The 16,953-nt window shown below is 37.6% G+C and overlaps 1 protein-coding gene across 1 annotated transcript; it reads left to right on the top strand.

Annotated features, from left to right (window-relative positions):
* Positions 1-13,524: 13,524 nt before the first annotated feature.
* On the top strand, positions 13,525-16,326 carry LOC130989856 (pentatricopeptide repeat-containing protein At1g20230-like). The gene has a single exon (XM_057913994.1). It carries the CDS (start codon positions 13,883-13,885, stop codon positions 15,944-15,946), a length of 2,064 nt encoding a protein of 687 aa, XP_057769977.1. The 5' UTR covers positions 13,525-13,882; the 3' UTR covers positions 15,947-16,326.
* The last annotated feature ends 627 nt before the right edge of the window (positions 16,327-16,953 follow it).

Genomic DNA, 16,953 nt, shown 5'->3' with positions numbered 1-16,953 from the left:
CACAAAAGTATACCATACTTTTAATTAATCTCAAACGCATATAATTACTTCTAATTAATCTCAAACAATTATACGAAAATCTTAAAAAATAAGAGCGCATGTAATTACTTATAGAGGGGAGCGCATAGTTTATAACCATCTTAAAATCTTATAAATAATTGGGAAATTTGCGTGAAAATACACCAACTATGGAGAAATTCCATTTTTAACACCAACTTAGGAAAATCCAATAAAATACATGAACTTAGAGTTTTGTCCATTTTTGACACGCCGGTTTTTCTTTAATTAGAAATCTGCCCCTCTATTTAACCAAAAATCACAAATACCCCAAATGTTTCTTTCCACATGCAATATAATCCTTATGAGTTTCAAAAAATTATAATTTTCAAATTAAATCAAATTATCATGCCCAACATGCTTCCGTAACACTTCAAAATAAATCTAACATAAATCAACATTATACCTTTCGTCGACTGGTCTTCTTCGGGAGTCAGTTCTCGTCGCGTTTTACGGACCGTCCGCCTTTCAGGCTTCGTCCAACCACGCACTCGCAAGAGATGGTTGCAACCTTCCTCCTTCACTAAGTGCCGACGTTGAATACTTTGTCGATTAATGAAAAAAAAAAAATTACTAAACCGAAAAGTTTGAGCAAAACAAAGCGTTTAAAGAGGAATTATAAAATATTTAATTTATTTCATAATATCTCCCTAAGGGAGGAGACAAACTTGTTTAGCTACTCATTAGTAGTTAATTCTTGTATACATAAAACTAGTGTATTACCCGTCGAAATTCGACGTGTACATATTTTCTTGTAATTTATATATTTTATGTTATTCTTATGATAATTATATAAAATAATTTTTTATGTAAATTAATTATATAATTAATTAAATTAAATTAGTAATACATTTTAAATTATATTAATCTCAACAACTTTTAGTAATTAAATTATTAATTTTGTTGAGATCATAAAAATACCCATCAGTTTTCATATGAAATTTTATAAAAAGTTGACGCGTAAGAAAAAAAAATGAGTAGAAATACATATAAATTTGACATAGGTATGATGGAGGATTGATTTGTTGCATTTGTTGTTGTTACAAGATTTATTAATTTTGTTCAAATTTTTTTTTTTTTTTGCCTTTTGACCATAATTTTATATGGAGTTTGAAAAATCATAATTGAATTGTGAGTATCATATAATTCCGAACTTCTAAAAGCATAATTAATTATGAAAATAATATCGTCTGATATTTAAAAGACCATAACTGATTTATCGAACATCGTATCATTTGGAGTTTTAAGACCAACCAAGTTGTGGGCATCATCTCGTCTCAGATTTGACAGATCACCTCTAACTTCTGAGCATCATCTTGTCTGAAACTTGAAAGAGAATCATCTCGTCTAAAATTTGAAAGAGCATCATCTCGTCTGGAGTTTTGAGCATCATCTCATCTAGAGTTTGAGAGAGCATCATCAAGTATGAAATTATATTCAACCATGACTCCAATTGTCAACTATCTAACAAACATAACTCTAACAATTTAGATATTTTATTTATGTATATAATTTTATTAGTTCAAACTCTAGAGAGAAAGGAAAGAGAAGAGTTCTTAAAGCAGTAAAAGAGAGAGCGTGTGCTTTATTTCATCATCGTATGTATTTATAGGCATTACAGTCGGGGTAAAGTAGAAAATTCGTTTGGTCATCTATTCCGCATGCTCGCCATTAAACTAATTAAGGCTATTATTAGATTATAACTTGTCAGGTCGTTGTCCCCTAATTACAGAGCTGGATTCTATCCTCATCGTCCCGCTCTGTCTAGTAGCTCTGTATTTCCTTCCTTGGGCAGACTTCTACTCTTTGGCTCCGCTCTGCTAAGTAGCTCCGCCTTCTGGCGAATTGTCTCTGGCGTGTGGCTCCACGCTCTGGCTCCAATAGCTTAGCTCTGACTCTGGATCTGGCGATTTGGCTCTGGCTCTGACTCTAACGACTTAGCTCTGACTCTGGATCTGGCGACTTGGCTCTGGCTCTAACTTTAAGGTAATATAGTTGAAATTATATTAATCTGAATCATATTCCCCAATTAAATGTTAACCTTTTGTTAAAATAATAAATATTCTTTTAATATAAATTTTTATTTATTACTCCCTCCGTCCCGCTATTCATGACACGTATTCCATTTCGGGTTGTCCCACCGATAATGGCTCGTTTCCATTTTAGGAAATAATAAGGGGGTAGTTAGTGTTCATTAAATCACTAATTAACACCCTAATTAAATCACCCACACAAAAACGCGTCTAACTAAAACCGAATTGACTTTAATGCTTGGAATTGGAACGGGCGATCGGATCTGTAAAGATAGAGAAATCATTTCCATTTTACAAAATTCTTCAAGTCCGCCGCAGAGAAACCCTAAATCTAGAGCTTGAAGGTTTCGCCTGAAACCTCCATCTCTCTTCGCCTGAAACCTCCACCTCTCTTCGCCTGCCGCCTCTCGTCGCCTTGTTTGGCTGTAAGCCGCCGCCCCCTCTGCATTCGTCTCTTACCAATTTGGCCTCCACCATCGTCTTCCCCCTTTCCAGAAATCCCTATGATGTAAACCCTTACCCAAAATCAGATCAATCTCTCTCTTCGTCTTCCGCCTTTCGCCGCAAGTGCTCTGAGAGTTTTTTTTGCCAAAATCTGAGGGATTGAACCGAATAGATGTCGAAATATTTAGGAGATTCATATGATTGGAAATGGATGAGTTCTTTGGAGACATGGATCGAGGTCAAGGTGATTGAAGATGGATGCAGAGAATGGCATCGCCTGGCTTTAGCTCAACAAGGTAAAGGCACTCTCATTCCCTCTAGCCCGTGTACTCCTATGGTCTCCGATGAACTACCTGTATCATCTTCAAACCCTAATTATGATGCTTACCCCGATTCATTTTTCCTTTGTGAGGAAAACTGGCAACACAGGGAAATGAGCGATGGTGAGATGAGGATGATGAAGATCATGCTTCCTAACTTTTTTCTGGTGAGATCTACCCTAATCCCTAATCTGCTCTTCACAGTAGATGTATATGCGGCCGAGCCCTTGTTCTTAAGTTGGTATATGCGGCATGTGGGATTTGCAGTGTTTGTACTATGTGCTATGTGTGATTATGTGGGTCTGAAATGATGAAAACATGCTCATACTTTTGGTCCCTATTCTATTGTTCATCTATGATTGAAAAGAATTAAATATGAGATGAAATATCCCTGTTTCTTATCAGTTCCCTTGTTCTTATGGTTTGGTATCCTTTTGTTCTAATTTGATGGGGTTCTTGTTGTTTGGTGTTGGCTGCTGATTGCTGGGTGTGGCTGTTTATTTGATGGCTGATGTTTGTTGGTATTGTTGGGCTTTGATGGTTGGTTGTTGGTTGTTGGTTGTTGGTTGGGTGTTGATGTATTCTGCCGAGCTGCATTTTTGCATTCATAGTTCAGCTGCATTTACAAAATCATCTGAATCAGTTTGTACATTAGCAATACATTCAGCACTACAATCTGAATTTTTAAGCAATACACATTCTTACACAGCCATTATGAATACATTCCATGCATTCAGCACTACATTACATTAGCTATGCATAAACTGAAGTGACATGAACTTGGTACATGCTATTGTTACATTTAGAGCAGATAACATTCACCCTATGTACCTGATTGATTAGGCATTCTTTCACTACTTGTTTGGTGATGCTTTGTATTGGTTTCCATTCCATTGTACCTGCTGCCCTGTTCTTGCTCTTCCTTTTGGCTGGCACCAATTCAGTAAATGGAAAAATGCCAATTTTTCCATCAAACAAGCAGCTACCATCACTATTAAAAATTGGCCTACATACAGCACACATGAACATCGCCTTGGTGATGAACTTCTTGCTCTTGCAAGTTCTGTCAGGTTCTATCTCTTCGGGAGTTAAATAGAACCTTTGTGCAGTTTTTGTGATGTAGAACCATTTCTCATCAATGTGGACTGTGTTGTGCATGCTTTTAAATGTCAAACTCCTAAGAATCCTATCATATTCTAGAGCTTCTAAGGAAAACCGTAGCCTAAGCAACTTGTTTGGAGCCGTAAGATCAGTCCAGATTTAATCCACCTGCCCACAGTGCTTTTACTGCATTTAATCCCACATGCTAGCCTTCTAATGGTAGATCTTTTTGACAAATCTAAGCTTGCAATCAAATGTAAATCAAGTTCTACAAGTTTTCTCCTTGGTCTTAACATTTTCTTGCTCAAAGAACTAATTACCTCACCACTTTCACTTTATTTTTTTGCAGCTGCCCAAAGTCGACTAATCGTTCTACGCGAACTGCTCCACTTTTGCACCGCTGCACTCATCTTCCCTCTGCCAGGTTTTCCATCTTTGCTACCTTGAAGGAGGAATTGGATGATGGCTGCTCTTTCAAAGGAAGAAAGATCTTTTCTTCTAGCCATTTGTAGCTTTTTTTTTAGTCTTTTAGCAGTTGTGGGATCTGCCGAATGTTGTTGAAATTGTAGGAATCAGATTGTAGGCCTTATTTATAAAGGGCTTTAGTTTCTGCCCTTTCAAAAATTGTGGGAACTTTGAAATTTTCAATGAAAAAGCTTCAGTGTACTGTTTTCAATTAATGGCGCCAGTTTTTTAAAGTTTTTGGGTCAGATTTCAATTTCCAGCGCACTTGACTCATCATGGATCAGTTTTAAATACAGGTTATTCATAATAAAATTATCCATGTAAATACAGGTTATTCGATTTTTAGTAAATTATCCATGTAAATACAGGTTATTCAAAATAAAATTATTAAATAAAAAAAATCAAGTCTTTTTGGAAATTAATAAAATAAAAATAACTAATAATCTCCTTAATCACAAACTCAAAGATGTGGACCACACTCTTTATTCCTCTAATTTGCTTCTCCTTAATCTCCGTGCCGAAAAGTAACGTGCCATGAATAGCGGGACGGAGGGTGTAATATTTTGAAAAAAGGTCAATATTGAATATTTTATTTCATCTGAACATCATCTTGTCTGAACCACCTTGTAGGATCATATCATCATCTAAAGCCCGGAAGACGACATCTAATGTTTGAATACCAGACTTTTGAGCATCATCTCGTCTAGACTTAAAATACACAAAATGAACTTTTATGCGTCAATTTTTTTAACATCACTATTTGGAGGTTTAAAAATCAAATTTAACTTGTGAGATTGTATGATTTGGAGCTTTTAATATCATAACTAACTTGTAAACATCATTTTGTATGGAACTTGAAAAAATCTTGACAAACTTTTATGCATTATTAATTAGCTTCAAATATTATAATTGAGTTCCAAGAATCATCTCATTTGGAGTTTGAAAGAATAAATTTAACTTGTGAGTATCATCATTTAATTGGGTTACGAGAATCATCTCGCTTGGAGCAATTCAAATTGTATTAGTCTCAATCATTCCACCAATTAAATATAGATATTTTAATTTGGAGAGCAACGGCTTCTTCTTGTATAAGTTTTATTTTAGTGAAACCTTATTAAAAAAAATCAATGTGAAATGAGGTAATTTATATGAATTATTCACTCGATTGAGATTATTTTAAATTTAATACATAATTAAAGATTTTTAATGTATTTTAACATCATATCCTCTATTGTTCTTTATCTAAATTCTTCATTTATGCATTACTAATTTCATAATTTATCTATTATTATTATTATTATTATTATTATTATTATTATTATTATTATTATTATTATTATTATTATTATTATTATTATTATTATTATTATTATTATTATTTACGAAACGGAAACAAATAAAGTTTTTAGATATGAAAAATATATTTTTCTTCCCTATACAAATAAAATGTACGGATATATTTCATAAAAAAAATAAAATTTTAATTATTTTGATAGACATAAAATACGATTTTGTTTTAAAGTAATCAGGTTATAGAATTTGTGCCTTATTATTCAAACATGTAAATCAATGACCTGACCCGTTTATAATTTACATACGTGTGCATGTCTCAATTCAAACTCAATTTAAAATTGATTTTATTGAAAATTAAGAAGATAAATATTATATATATATATATATATATATATATATAAATTCATACAGTATAATATATTGCAACATATACATATAATATATATACACACTTTTGAGAAATATAAAATTAATAACAAATATACATCTAATCACTAACATTCAATTAAAATCATTTATAATTTTTTTCTTGTCAGACATGTAAATCTAATTTTTATCGAGATAAAATAAATAATAAAATTTATTAATTTAGATTATATGTAAGTTAATGATAATATTATTATTATATATGTATAAATTTATTATTAATTATATTTATTAAGGTTAATTTTTATCGAGATAAAATAAATAATAAAATTTATCAATTTAGACTATATGTAAGTTAATATTATAGATATATATATATATATATATATATACATTTATTATTAATTATATTTATTAAGATTAATGGATCTTTATATGGAATGTAATACTTTGAAAACAGAGATTAATAAATGATGAAGATTATAAATGGTAAATTTTGAAATGGTGAGATTTTAGATATGCCACATAGGTTAAGGCTTAATCCTATTATATAATAGATAAAAAGAAACTAAAACTAAAATTGAAAAACTTTGAAAACAGAAATTTAAAAATACAAAGATAATTTTCTAGAAAGAGAGTGTGGTGTGTGAGAAGGTTGTGAAATTTTCGATGCCCCCCTCCTCTCCAGAGCTTGGGTTTATATAGAGGTCTGATGCCCTCTATAATTGCTCGGTAGTTGGCCTTGGATTCCTTTTTCTCGTGGCCAGCTAGCTTGGAAAGTGACAGCCACCTTCTCTTGTCTGCCATAATTGCCGACACTAGTTGGTGCCTACACATGGAGTTGGACCTTCCTTTATCTTTTGTGATAATGGTTGGTGGGGTCCAGCTGCTTTATCTTCCACTCAACCTTGTCTCCAGCTTTCGGTGAGTAGTGCTTTTCTGGTCCCATACTCCATTATTCCGTTGATAATGCTATGAGGGGCCAGCCTGCAACTTTTCCACCATCCTTTGTCTTCTTTTGATGAGTGGAGCTCCTGTAAAATTACCCACTTCGGTCAGTGGGTAGTTGGCCTGTATTATTTTCCACCCACTTTCGTCGTTTCTCTTTTAGTGGGTGGTCCTCCTGTCCTGAGTCACATGACTCCCTTTTCTTTGTCGGGCATCTTACTTTTTTGGTGCCCGTGGTGCTCGTCCACGTGGAGTCTGGTGCTCCTCATGCTCGTCGGACCGGAACTTCTTCTTGTTAGGCTTTGGAAAGAAGCCTTTGCCGAATTCCGGTTCCTTCTGCGTTGGGCACTCCGTGCAGATGTGATCTGTCCAATGGCCCAGATGAGCCATATTACAGAACTTGTGACGAGTTTCTTTGCTTTCCGCCACCTTGTTTCGCCAGAGAGTCTGCCTTTTTTCTTCGAAGGCCTTCTCTGCGAAGCTTGTAGTTTTCCCTGTCATGGAATTCAACAGGAAAGATCCAAGTCCTGCATTATGAGAGAACTTGAACTGGTACTTTATTTTGTCCATCTCTGTGAGACAGACCCATAGTCCCCATGCACGTCTGGTGGAGATTTGATCCTCCGTAAAAGTTGTGACAATAGAAACTTCATGATTTGGTGCCTTAATTCGGTTTAAGGCCTCCGTGTCAGGTCTCCGAAGCTTAATAAAATGAAAATCTTCATGATTCCCTTTGCCTGCTGGTTCTGGGGCTGCACTGAGAAAGTATAGCTCCAGGACATCTCCCCGGTTAAGGGACTTGTTGTTCGCCCAAGCATCATAAACCGTTTCTTGGATCCACCTAGGTAGACCCTTGATCTCGCTAAATGTTGGCGATGTAGTATAAACTGAAGCTAATGCCCCGAATTCATACCATTCTTTGACCTCCTGAGGATTGGCTCCGGTGGTCATCCAGATGCGAGGATATTTTCCCGCAACATCAACCCGGCAATAACCCGGATTAAGTCCCTTTCGGTTGTATCAATTCTTGTGGAAACCCTTCTCCATCCTTCGGGACATTTGATTTTAACCCTCATGTCTGGAGCTGGTATTTCTTGAATCTCTCTTCTCTCATAAGAATGAGAGAAGCTTCTTTCTAAAGGCCTTGAAGTAAGCCTATCTCCTTGGAATGATAGCCTTGGTGCTCCCAATCTAAGACTTTGATCGTGGTTTAGCACCTGCTTGTCTCCAATCTCGATATCAATTTCCCTAATTTGGGGAATTTCTACTCGGTTTGGATTGACCGCCTTGGCTACTTCTTTGAATATCTCTGGAACCTCAATAAATTCTTTTCCCAGAAATAAATCTATGTGGTGGGAATTTGATAAGGCATACGATACTTGATATGTAATCGAATAAGGCATATTTCCCCCTGTCAATAGATAATTCCTCTTGTAGTCCTGATAGAGTGTCAGAGCTCGACTGAAGGATGAATCCTGAAGATTATAAGCGATTTGTGGGTATAATTCGGTTATAATCTTTTTAGCATAGAGATTGCCTGAGAAAGCTCCAAGAACTGAATCTTTAGCATCCCTAATCCTCTTGTCGCAGAGTGCAACATCAATTGGTTGGTCTGTCCCGGGTGAGATTGCAGATTTGATTACCAACTGGATTGCTCCAATATGAATTCATTTCATCGTACTGACGACTTCTGGCTTCATTCTTTTAAGATCCCGCTTGATGTCAACGGCTGGAACAAGTTGGATCTCCACCTGGTTGCCGGTTATCTCAATTGGAAGTGCCATCTCCCGATTGGTAACTCCGAAGAAGACATGATGCCTTATTTTGAATGGAATCAAACTATGTAGAACTTGATTCATTCTTCCACTTGAAAATCGTTGGTATGTTTGTACCTCCGTGGTTTCCTTCTTGAGTTTTTTCACGAGCTTCTTTACTACCTCTTCTTGGGGAATCAGAAAATTGCTGATAAATCCATTCTGATCCTCCTTCTGAGTGTGAAAAACCTCGTTCTCTTCTTTAGTCTGACTCGTCTCCGGTTGATCCATCAGTCCAATCGGAATCTTCAGAACTAAAGACTTCTTCTTGCTCGTAAATACTATCTTCAGAGGGTATATCTTCGAACTGATACACGGGTATCAATTCCTGGTGATAGAGGGCGTCTTCGATATCTGGTGTGGATTCGAATCTCCTAATCCCTCTTTGCTCGTTGTCTGGGCAATTCGTAGAAATATGCCCCTTTGCACCACATGTACGTCCAGCAGTTGCAATCTTTAAAACTTTCATTTGTTTTGGCTTGAGTACGCCTGAAAGTTTTTCTTGCCGGGATTCGCTTTTGAGATGAAAACCGGCTCCTTGATGGTCCGCTCCTTTGGCCTGATTTGTAGGAACGTGCCTTCTGTCTGGTCCACATAGATCTTGGCTTCCAAGAACTTTTCTTTGATCTTTTTTCATAGGGTTGGTACCTATGTTTCTTTCTGTTCCTCCGTTGATACAGCAACTCGGCTCCAATCTCTATTGGAAGATCGATGTTGTCGCACATCAATGGAGATCTTTTGTTGAGTCTTCTCAATTTCTTGAGATTCCTCTGGTCCGCTGCTTTCTGGCACCATTCGGACAGCTTCCTGTGAACATATGACATCCTCCTTGACGCACTATCAAGTGGATAATCTCCTGGTGACACGTACTCGTTGATGAGCATCTCCCTCCATGGACTCAGAAACTTTGTGAAAAAGAGGTCCTTGGCGGTTTGATCATCAACTACCCCCATATGGACATATAGGGTGTATAGGCGCAGAAATTTATCGAGAGCTTTTGGCTCTAACACCACCAATCGTAGATTGTAAAGTGCCTGTTGATATTTTTTGCGCTTCTCCTCTGCTGATCCTTCGAAAAACCCCATTCCAAGAAAATGGATTTTAATCTGAAGGGTGGCTCCCTCAAGGATTTCAGAAACTGATGTTTTGGTAAGCAGCTCATTCTTTTCCTTGATTGCCGCTTTATCCCAGAATTGTTTTGCCATGCCAGCAAAACTTGCCTCGAAGATTTTGATAAATTCTTCTTTATCATATTCTATCGTGGCAATCACGATCTTCATTGCTGAAGTCCATTCGTCGATGAGTCCTTCCCAATCTTTGAAACTGGCTTCATCGATGTTGAGAATCAATCCGTATGGATGGATTGGTTCAAGTGTGGCCTTTCCTACAGGAGTATCCTGCATCTGAGGCTTGCGTCGTCTGGTTCGTTGATAATGGCCCGAATCTTCTTGAGCCCCATCTCTTTTAGACGACCATGCTTGTTGATGCTCGACTTTCGGCATTTCTCCTTCTTGGTTCATGTTTAGATCAACCATATTGAGGTTAGCAAAAGATTCTGCTAACTTTTGTAGATCTTCTAATCCGACTCGATCAAGGTTATTCATGTTGTTTCCCTTTCACGAGTCGAATTATATCCTCCGGCTTCAATTCCTTGGGTGCTGAATTGAGTGGTAGTGGATACGTCGGATCTTTGGACCATTTATTCCAAATTTTCCCGGAACATGGTTTTCGCTGTTCGATGTCCTCCACCTTCTTCTTGATATCACACAAGAGGTTTAGAATTTCCTCTTGTTTGAGTGATATTTTGCTCATCTCCATCGGTAGTTCATACAGCTTGACGCCATAATATTCCACCGTTCTTTGAATCTCCCGCAAGTTGACGTTGTCGGAAGAGTTTGGCTCGATCTTTTGGTAGCTAGGATAAGATACTCCCGCCTTGTCCTTCTGATCCATCAAATGTGAGATTGATGGGCTTTCTCCTGGGTTCGTTCAATCGCCGTTCTGGTCGCAGCGATTCCCATGAGATGTTCATGGTAAGATTGAATACCCGTGATGATATCACGGATAATTTCCACCTCTTCTCCTCGCCGAATATTTGTTACGAGGGCTCGATTATTCCAGTTTAACTCGTCTAGTAGACGAGTAGTCTCTCTTTCCAAATGTTGGAGAGAATTCCTGTAAGGTATACATCTCGGACACTCGTCCGGATCCATATAATTTTAATGGAGTCTCCTCCCACATGGGTTAATCCACATAGGTTAATCATAAAATAAATTAAACATAATATAATTCCTCATTAAAAACCCGCTCTGATACCATTTCTGGCGCGGATATATAATTAAAAGAAACATCATAAGGATATCAAATTCTTTTGGGTTGGAATGTCCCAATTTGTAACATAAGTGGGTTTTTGTGTAATTAGTATCATAAAGGGGTCATTTTTCGAATTTTTAAGAATTGAGCCGTGTCAAATTTGGACAACAATGAAAGTTGGTGTATTAAATTGAAAAATCCTAAGTTTGCGTTAAATTTGGATTTTGATCAAAGTTGGTGTTTTTTCATGCAATTATCCCTAAATAATTACACAAAAATCTTATATATAATTACTGAAATGTGATCGGTAGTATAATAAGCCATTACCTTAAAATCCTACTATGCACTCGTTTAACATCATTATGCGCTCGAGATTTTAGTAGTCCCTCTGTCCACGATATTATTTTCACATTGTGGACGGCGTGAGTTTTAAGAAAAGTCGTGAATAGTAGAAAATATTGTAGTGAGTGGAGTTTGAGTTTCACTATTATTGTGAGTGGAATTTTGTGGATCTTACTTCTATAAATGGAAGTGAAAACGATATCGCGAACGGACCGAAATAGCAACTGTGAAAACGATATCGCGGACGGACCGAAATGACAAATGTGGAAACGATATTACGGAGAGTATTATTTAAAATAAATATGCACGAGCGCATTCAGAAATTCGAACCTTGCTTTGTAAGTTCCTCTGAGGGGAGATTTAGAAGCAAAAAAAATTTGTTGGATAAAGTGGGAGGAGCTGTGCCGAGAGCGCGAGGATGGGGGTTGTAGTATTAGAAATCTGGATTGGTTTAACACGGTGCTTTTGGCAAAATGGCTGTGGAGATTCATCACCGAGAGTGATGCTCTGTGGGCACGAGTGGTACGGGCCTGTCATGGAAAAATTGAATGGGATGCTGGCGGGTTTGGAACGGCGGGGAGACAGAGAGCAGGATGGTGGAATAACGTGTTGAGGTTAAGTTGGGGTCCGGAGGGAAATTGGTTTAGAGAAAATGTTGAACAGCAGGTGGGAGACGGAGCCTCCATTTCCTTTTGGCATCACATTTGGGTAGGGGAGGCTAGGCTTTCGGAAGTTTTCCCAAGATTATGCCGACTCAGCCGCAATCAGGAGGGGACGGTTTCAAGCATGGGGAGTGGTCGGAGGGTGAGTGGGTCTGGAATCCTAGATGGAGCCGTGATATTTTGGATAGAGAAAAAGAACAAGTTCAGCAACTACTAAATGTCATTAGTCAAGCGAGACTAACAGAAGGGAGGGCTGATAAGTGGTGGTGGAAAGCGTCGAATGATGGTATTTTTTCAGTTAAATCGGCGTATAAGACTCTCTATCTTCATCGCGGATCCTCACAGCATCCCGGAAATGAAGCAGAGCTTTTTACCATTTGGAGAGCACCGATGCCTCCCAAAGTCGTTACAACGGCATGGAGGGCGTTGAAAGGAAAACTGGCTACGTGCGAGAATCTTTTGAAAAGAAATGTGGTCGTCCAACATATGGAGTCGATGTGTGTTTTCTGTAACGAGGAGATGGAGTCGGCAGATCATATCTTTTTCAAATGTGAAAATTCAACCGAGATATGGAATGATGTGGTTCTTTGGATTGGCAAGCAAACAACTTTTCAATGCAAGGTGAGAGAACATTTTAATGCTTTTATAAATTTGAGTTGCAAGAAAGAAAAGCGTTTTTTGCTTGGTGTTTGGACTGGAGTGATATGGTGTTTTTGAAAGAAGAGAAACGAGTGTAAATTCCAACAAGGAGAATGGAACAAAAATCGTGTTGTTGTTGACCTCAAATCACGTATCTGAAGTTGGATGACGGTGCACAATATACCGAAAATTCCAAGTGACTACAGGAGGTGGATTGCGGCAGCAAGAATTAGCATCTAGTCTTTAGGCTGGGAAGCTCTCTTTTTTAATCTCTGTAATCCTTTTGGTACTATTGGTACCGCCGTTTCTATTAAATTTTCTTCTTCCTGCTAAAAAAAAGTAATTAAAAGGCGCAAAAATCTTACTAACTAAGCTCATTCGGTAATTATCCAGCGCAAAATTCTTACTAATCGAGTGCATAATTATATGAAACAAGTTATCTAATAGTTATTTCAACAAATCCATATTAACAATTATCTAAATCACGATGTAAATCACAAATATTTCAACAAATAACTTTCAAATCAACAAATCATTAATTTCAACAAATTAACTCCTAAATCTGAAATTATTTACACTAAATATAATACTATAAAATATTAGTATCTATTTGTTGATGTCAGATTGCATATGTGCGAATGTTATAACGGACTATATACAATATTTTCCACACTATGCCTACATTAATATTTATAGGGAGGAACATTATGCAAGTCACATTTGCGTTGTGATATTTAAATTATCACCTTATTATAACACATTTTTCATCAATTACATATTTATCAATTAACTTGAGCTAATTGTTAACATCTAACATAACTTTATCCGATTAAAATAAAAGTAATAAAAAAAATTACTTGAGCTAATGTAATAAAATTATAGTCAATTTATATTTTCAATATTAAAAAAATCTTTCTGTAGTAATGCACTAATCACTAATGCTATGAAATTTTATTATTCTACCATTTACAAAGCCACGCACCGCCCTTTCCATCAAGAAGAAGTTGAGCTGAATCTCGCCGGAGATGGGTTAGATCTTTCTTGGCTCCGCCGCTTCTTCTTTACAACTGAATGCCGGCAATAAAATGCTCGCAAAGGTACCCACTGGTCTCCCGTTACATTTGAATGCCAAATTCATAAAGAAATTTCTCAACTTGGGAGATTTAGCGCGTGCACGCCAACTGTTCGACGGAATATCCGAACCAGACGTGCAGTCATGGACTATATTGATTTCAGCTTATACCAAGACTGGCCGAAGTAGAGACGCGATTAAGCTTTACACTGAAGTGAAAAACAGGGGAAAGATAAATCTAGATGAGTTTGTTATCTTAGCTGCTGCCAAAGCTTGTGCGGTTTCAGGGGATTTGGCGAAGGCAAAAGAAGTCCACTTTGATGCTTTGAACTACAAGTTTAGTTCGGATTTGCTTATTGGGAATGCTCTGATTGATATGTATGGGAAATGCAAGTACTTTAAGGGCGGGGAGCAAGTGTTTAGAGATTTGAGGATCAAGGATGTCATCACTTGGACATCATTTTGCTCGTGTTGCGTCAACTGCGGGCTTCCAGAGGCGGCGCTTCGTGCTTTTCGCGATATGGTTGTGAGTGGAGTTAGGCCGAATGCAATGACATTGTCCTCGGTGGTTCCTGCTTGCTCCCGCTTGAAGTGTTTGCATTCGGGGCGCGAGATGCATGGTTTTGCCCTCAAGAATGGGATGGGGGAGAATCAGTTTGTGAGTAGTGCTCTTGTGGATATGTATTCGAGTTGCTCGAGCATCAAGCACGCTCAATCAGTGTTCGCTAACATGCCACGGCCTGATGTTGCGTCGTGGAATGCAATCATCTCAGCATATTTTGCAAACGGTGAGGGTGAGAGAGCACTTGATACATTTCAACACATGAGAAGTCGAGGAGTCAAGTTGGATCGTGTTTCCTGGAACTCCATCGTTTCTGGTTGTGCTGATAATGGAAAAGCACGAGAAGCGCTGGAGTTGCTTAGAGATATGCAACGAGTAGGGTGCAAGCCTAATCAGATCACAGTTACGAGTGCTTTGACTGCTTGTACTGTTTTAGAAGCATGGAGAGGAGGGAACGAGGTCCATGCGTATATAACTAGACATTGTTTAATGGAGGATCTGGCAGCCACTACTGCTCTAGTGCTGATATATGCCAAGGCTGGCGATGTAGAAGCCTCCAACCGGCTTTTCAGAATGATGCCATTGCGAGATACTGTTGCGTGGAACACAATTATCATTGCAAACTCAATGCACGGGAGAGGGGAGAAAGCTGTATCACTGTTTAATGAGATGGTGGGCTCAGGAGTAAAGCCAAACTCTGTTACTTTCACAGGTGTTCTATCCGGTTGCAGCCACGCGCAGATGGTGGATGAGGGGCTATCGATTTTTGATTCAATGATGAAGGACCATGAAGTTGAACCTGATGCAGAGCACTATTCTTGCGTGGTTGATGTTCTTAGCCGTGGTGGTCGCTTAGCTCAGGCGCATAACTTCATCCAACAGATGTCATCAGAACCAAGTGCAGCCGCGTGGGGAGCTTTGCTTGGAGCATGCCGGACGTACAAGAATGTTGAACTAGGGCGTCTTGCTGCTCGCAGACTGTTTGAGATAGAACCAAACAACCCCGGAAATTATGTGTTACTCTTTAACATCCTTGCAGCTGCTAAACAGTGGGGTGAAGCCTCCGAGGTTAGGAGATTGATGAGAGACAGAGGAATCAGGAAAATGCCCGGTTGCAGCTGGATTCGAGTGAACAATAGGGTGCACACGTTTGTTGTTGGTGATAAAGACAACGATATGAGCAGCGAGATGTATAAATTTTTAGACGAAGTACGCGTGAAAATGAAGTTGGCAGGATTATATCCTGATATGGAATTCGTGCTACAAGATTTGGATGGAGAGGAGCAGGAGGATAGTTTGTGCAATCATAGCGAGAAGCTGGCCGTTGCTTTCGGGATACTCAGTTTGAGAGGTGAATCATCCATTAGGGTCTTCAAGAACCTGAGGATATGTGGTGACTGTCATAACACCATCAAGTTCATAGCGAAATTCGCAGGTATACGAATCGTCGTAAGGGATTCCTTGAGGTTTCACCATTTTGAAGAGGGCTTGTGTTCCTGTAGAGATTTTTGGTAAAGATTGATTGAAGAGAAGTTTGAGAGTTTTGGTCTTGTCTTGTGGAATTTTTTGCTCTTTCAAGTATGCAATTGCAGAAGGGAAGAAGTGAGGAGGAGAAAGTGCTTAAGTGTGAATGCAAATAATCATCAAAGAAGCTAGCAAATGCTTCATCTGATGCTGATAACTTTGTTCATTCTCTCATCTTAATTTATATCTAACATTGCAATGTTGTGTTGTATGAATAGTGCTTCTGATTTTAGTTGAGAATGCTGCAAAATGATTTCCCAGTTGCTGTGGTTATTTGCAGTGATTCTGAATCCCCGTAACCATGTTCGTGCACTGCACGGGAGGATGTACTAGTAATAATTTATAGTAATAAAGAAATGCATTATTTAAAACGAACAATAGCATCAATTCCAGAAATCTTGTCATTTAAAATGAAGTGTCTGAGTAAAATTGAGGAATATGTCATTATGAAAGTATCATTTTGTTTGAATAAATGTATTGCTTATAGTTATGTGAAGGTTGATTTATAATTAACAGAAATATTATGTTGCTATTAAGGAAAGTACTTATTACCTAAGTAGTAATGTATCATTTATAATTTTAAAACACTACTCTTTCGTCTCATAACAAGTGTATTGATTGATTCTTTTCGACATGAAAATTTATGCGAATGTGTTTAATGTATAAAGTATGTTGCCCCACATGATTAATAGTTATACTATTACTCTCATTTTACTTCCTACTTGATTAAAATTGTTACATTAATTAATTTTGATAAAAATTACACAATTAATTACAGAATTTAATTAAGATGATTAAATTTTTTAAGTTGCCTCCCACTCCCCCCTTCTGCCCTAGCGCCGTCGCCTCGTCTTCCCCTTTCTGCGCTGAAGCTAAGCTAAATTAGGAAATATAGTTTGAATTAAAGTGATAGATCATCTCGATACGAGTTCGTGTGGGCAAACGAATTCTAAACTTTTTAATTCATTTATTTTTTTTTACCTAATTTTTAATTATTA

Source organism: Salvia miltiorrhiza, chromosome 6 (assembly GCF_028751815.1).
Source record: "Salvia miltiorrhiza cultivar Shanhuang (shh) chromosome 6, IMPLAD_Smil_shh, whole genome shotgun sequence".
Lineage (NCBI taxonomy): Eukaryota > Viridiplantae > Streptophyta > Magnoliopsida > Lamiales > Lamiaceae > Salvia > Salvia miltiorrhiza.
This window is presented reverse-complemented; position numbering and strand designations above follow the sequence as displayed.

Bases quoted from the DNA above. Each gene is read 5' to 3' on its own strand.
- LOC130989856 (XM_057913994.1), top strand. From the start codon at position 13,883: ATGCTCGCAAAGGTACCCACTGGTCTCCCGTTACATTTGAATGCCAAA.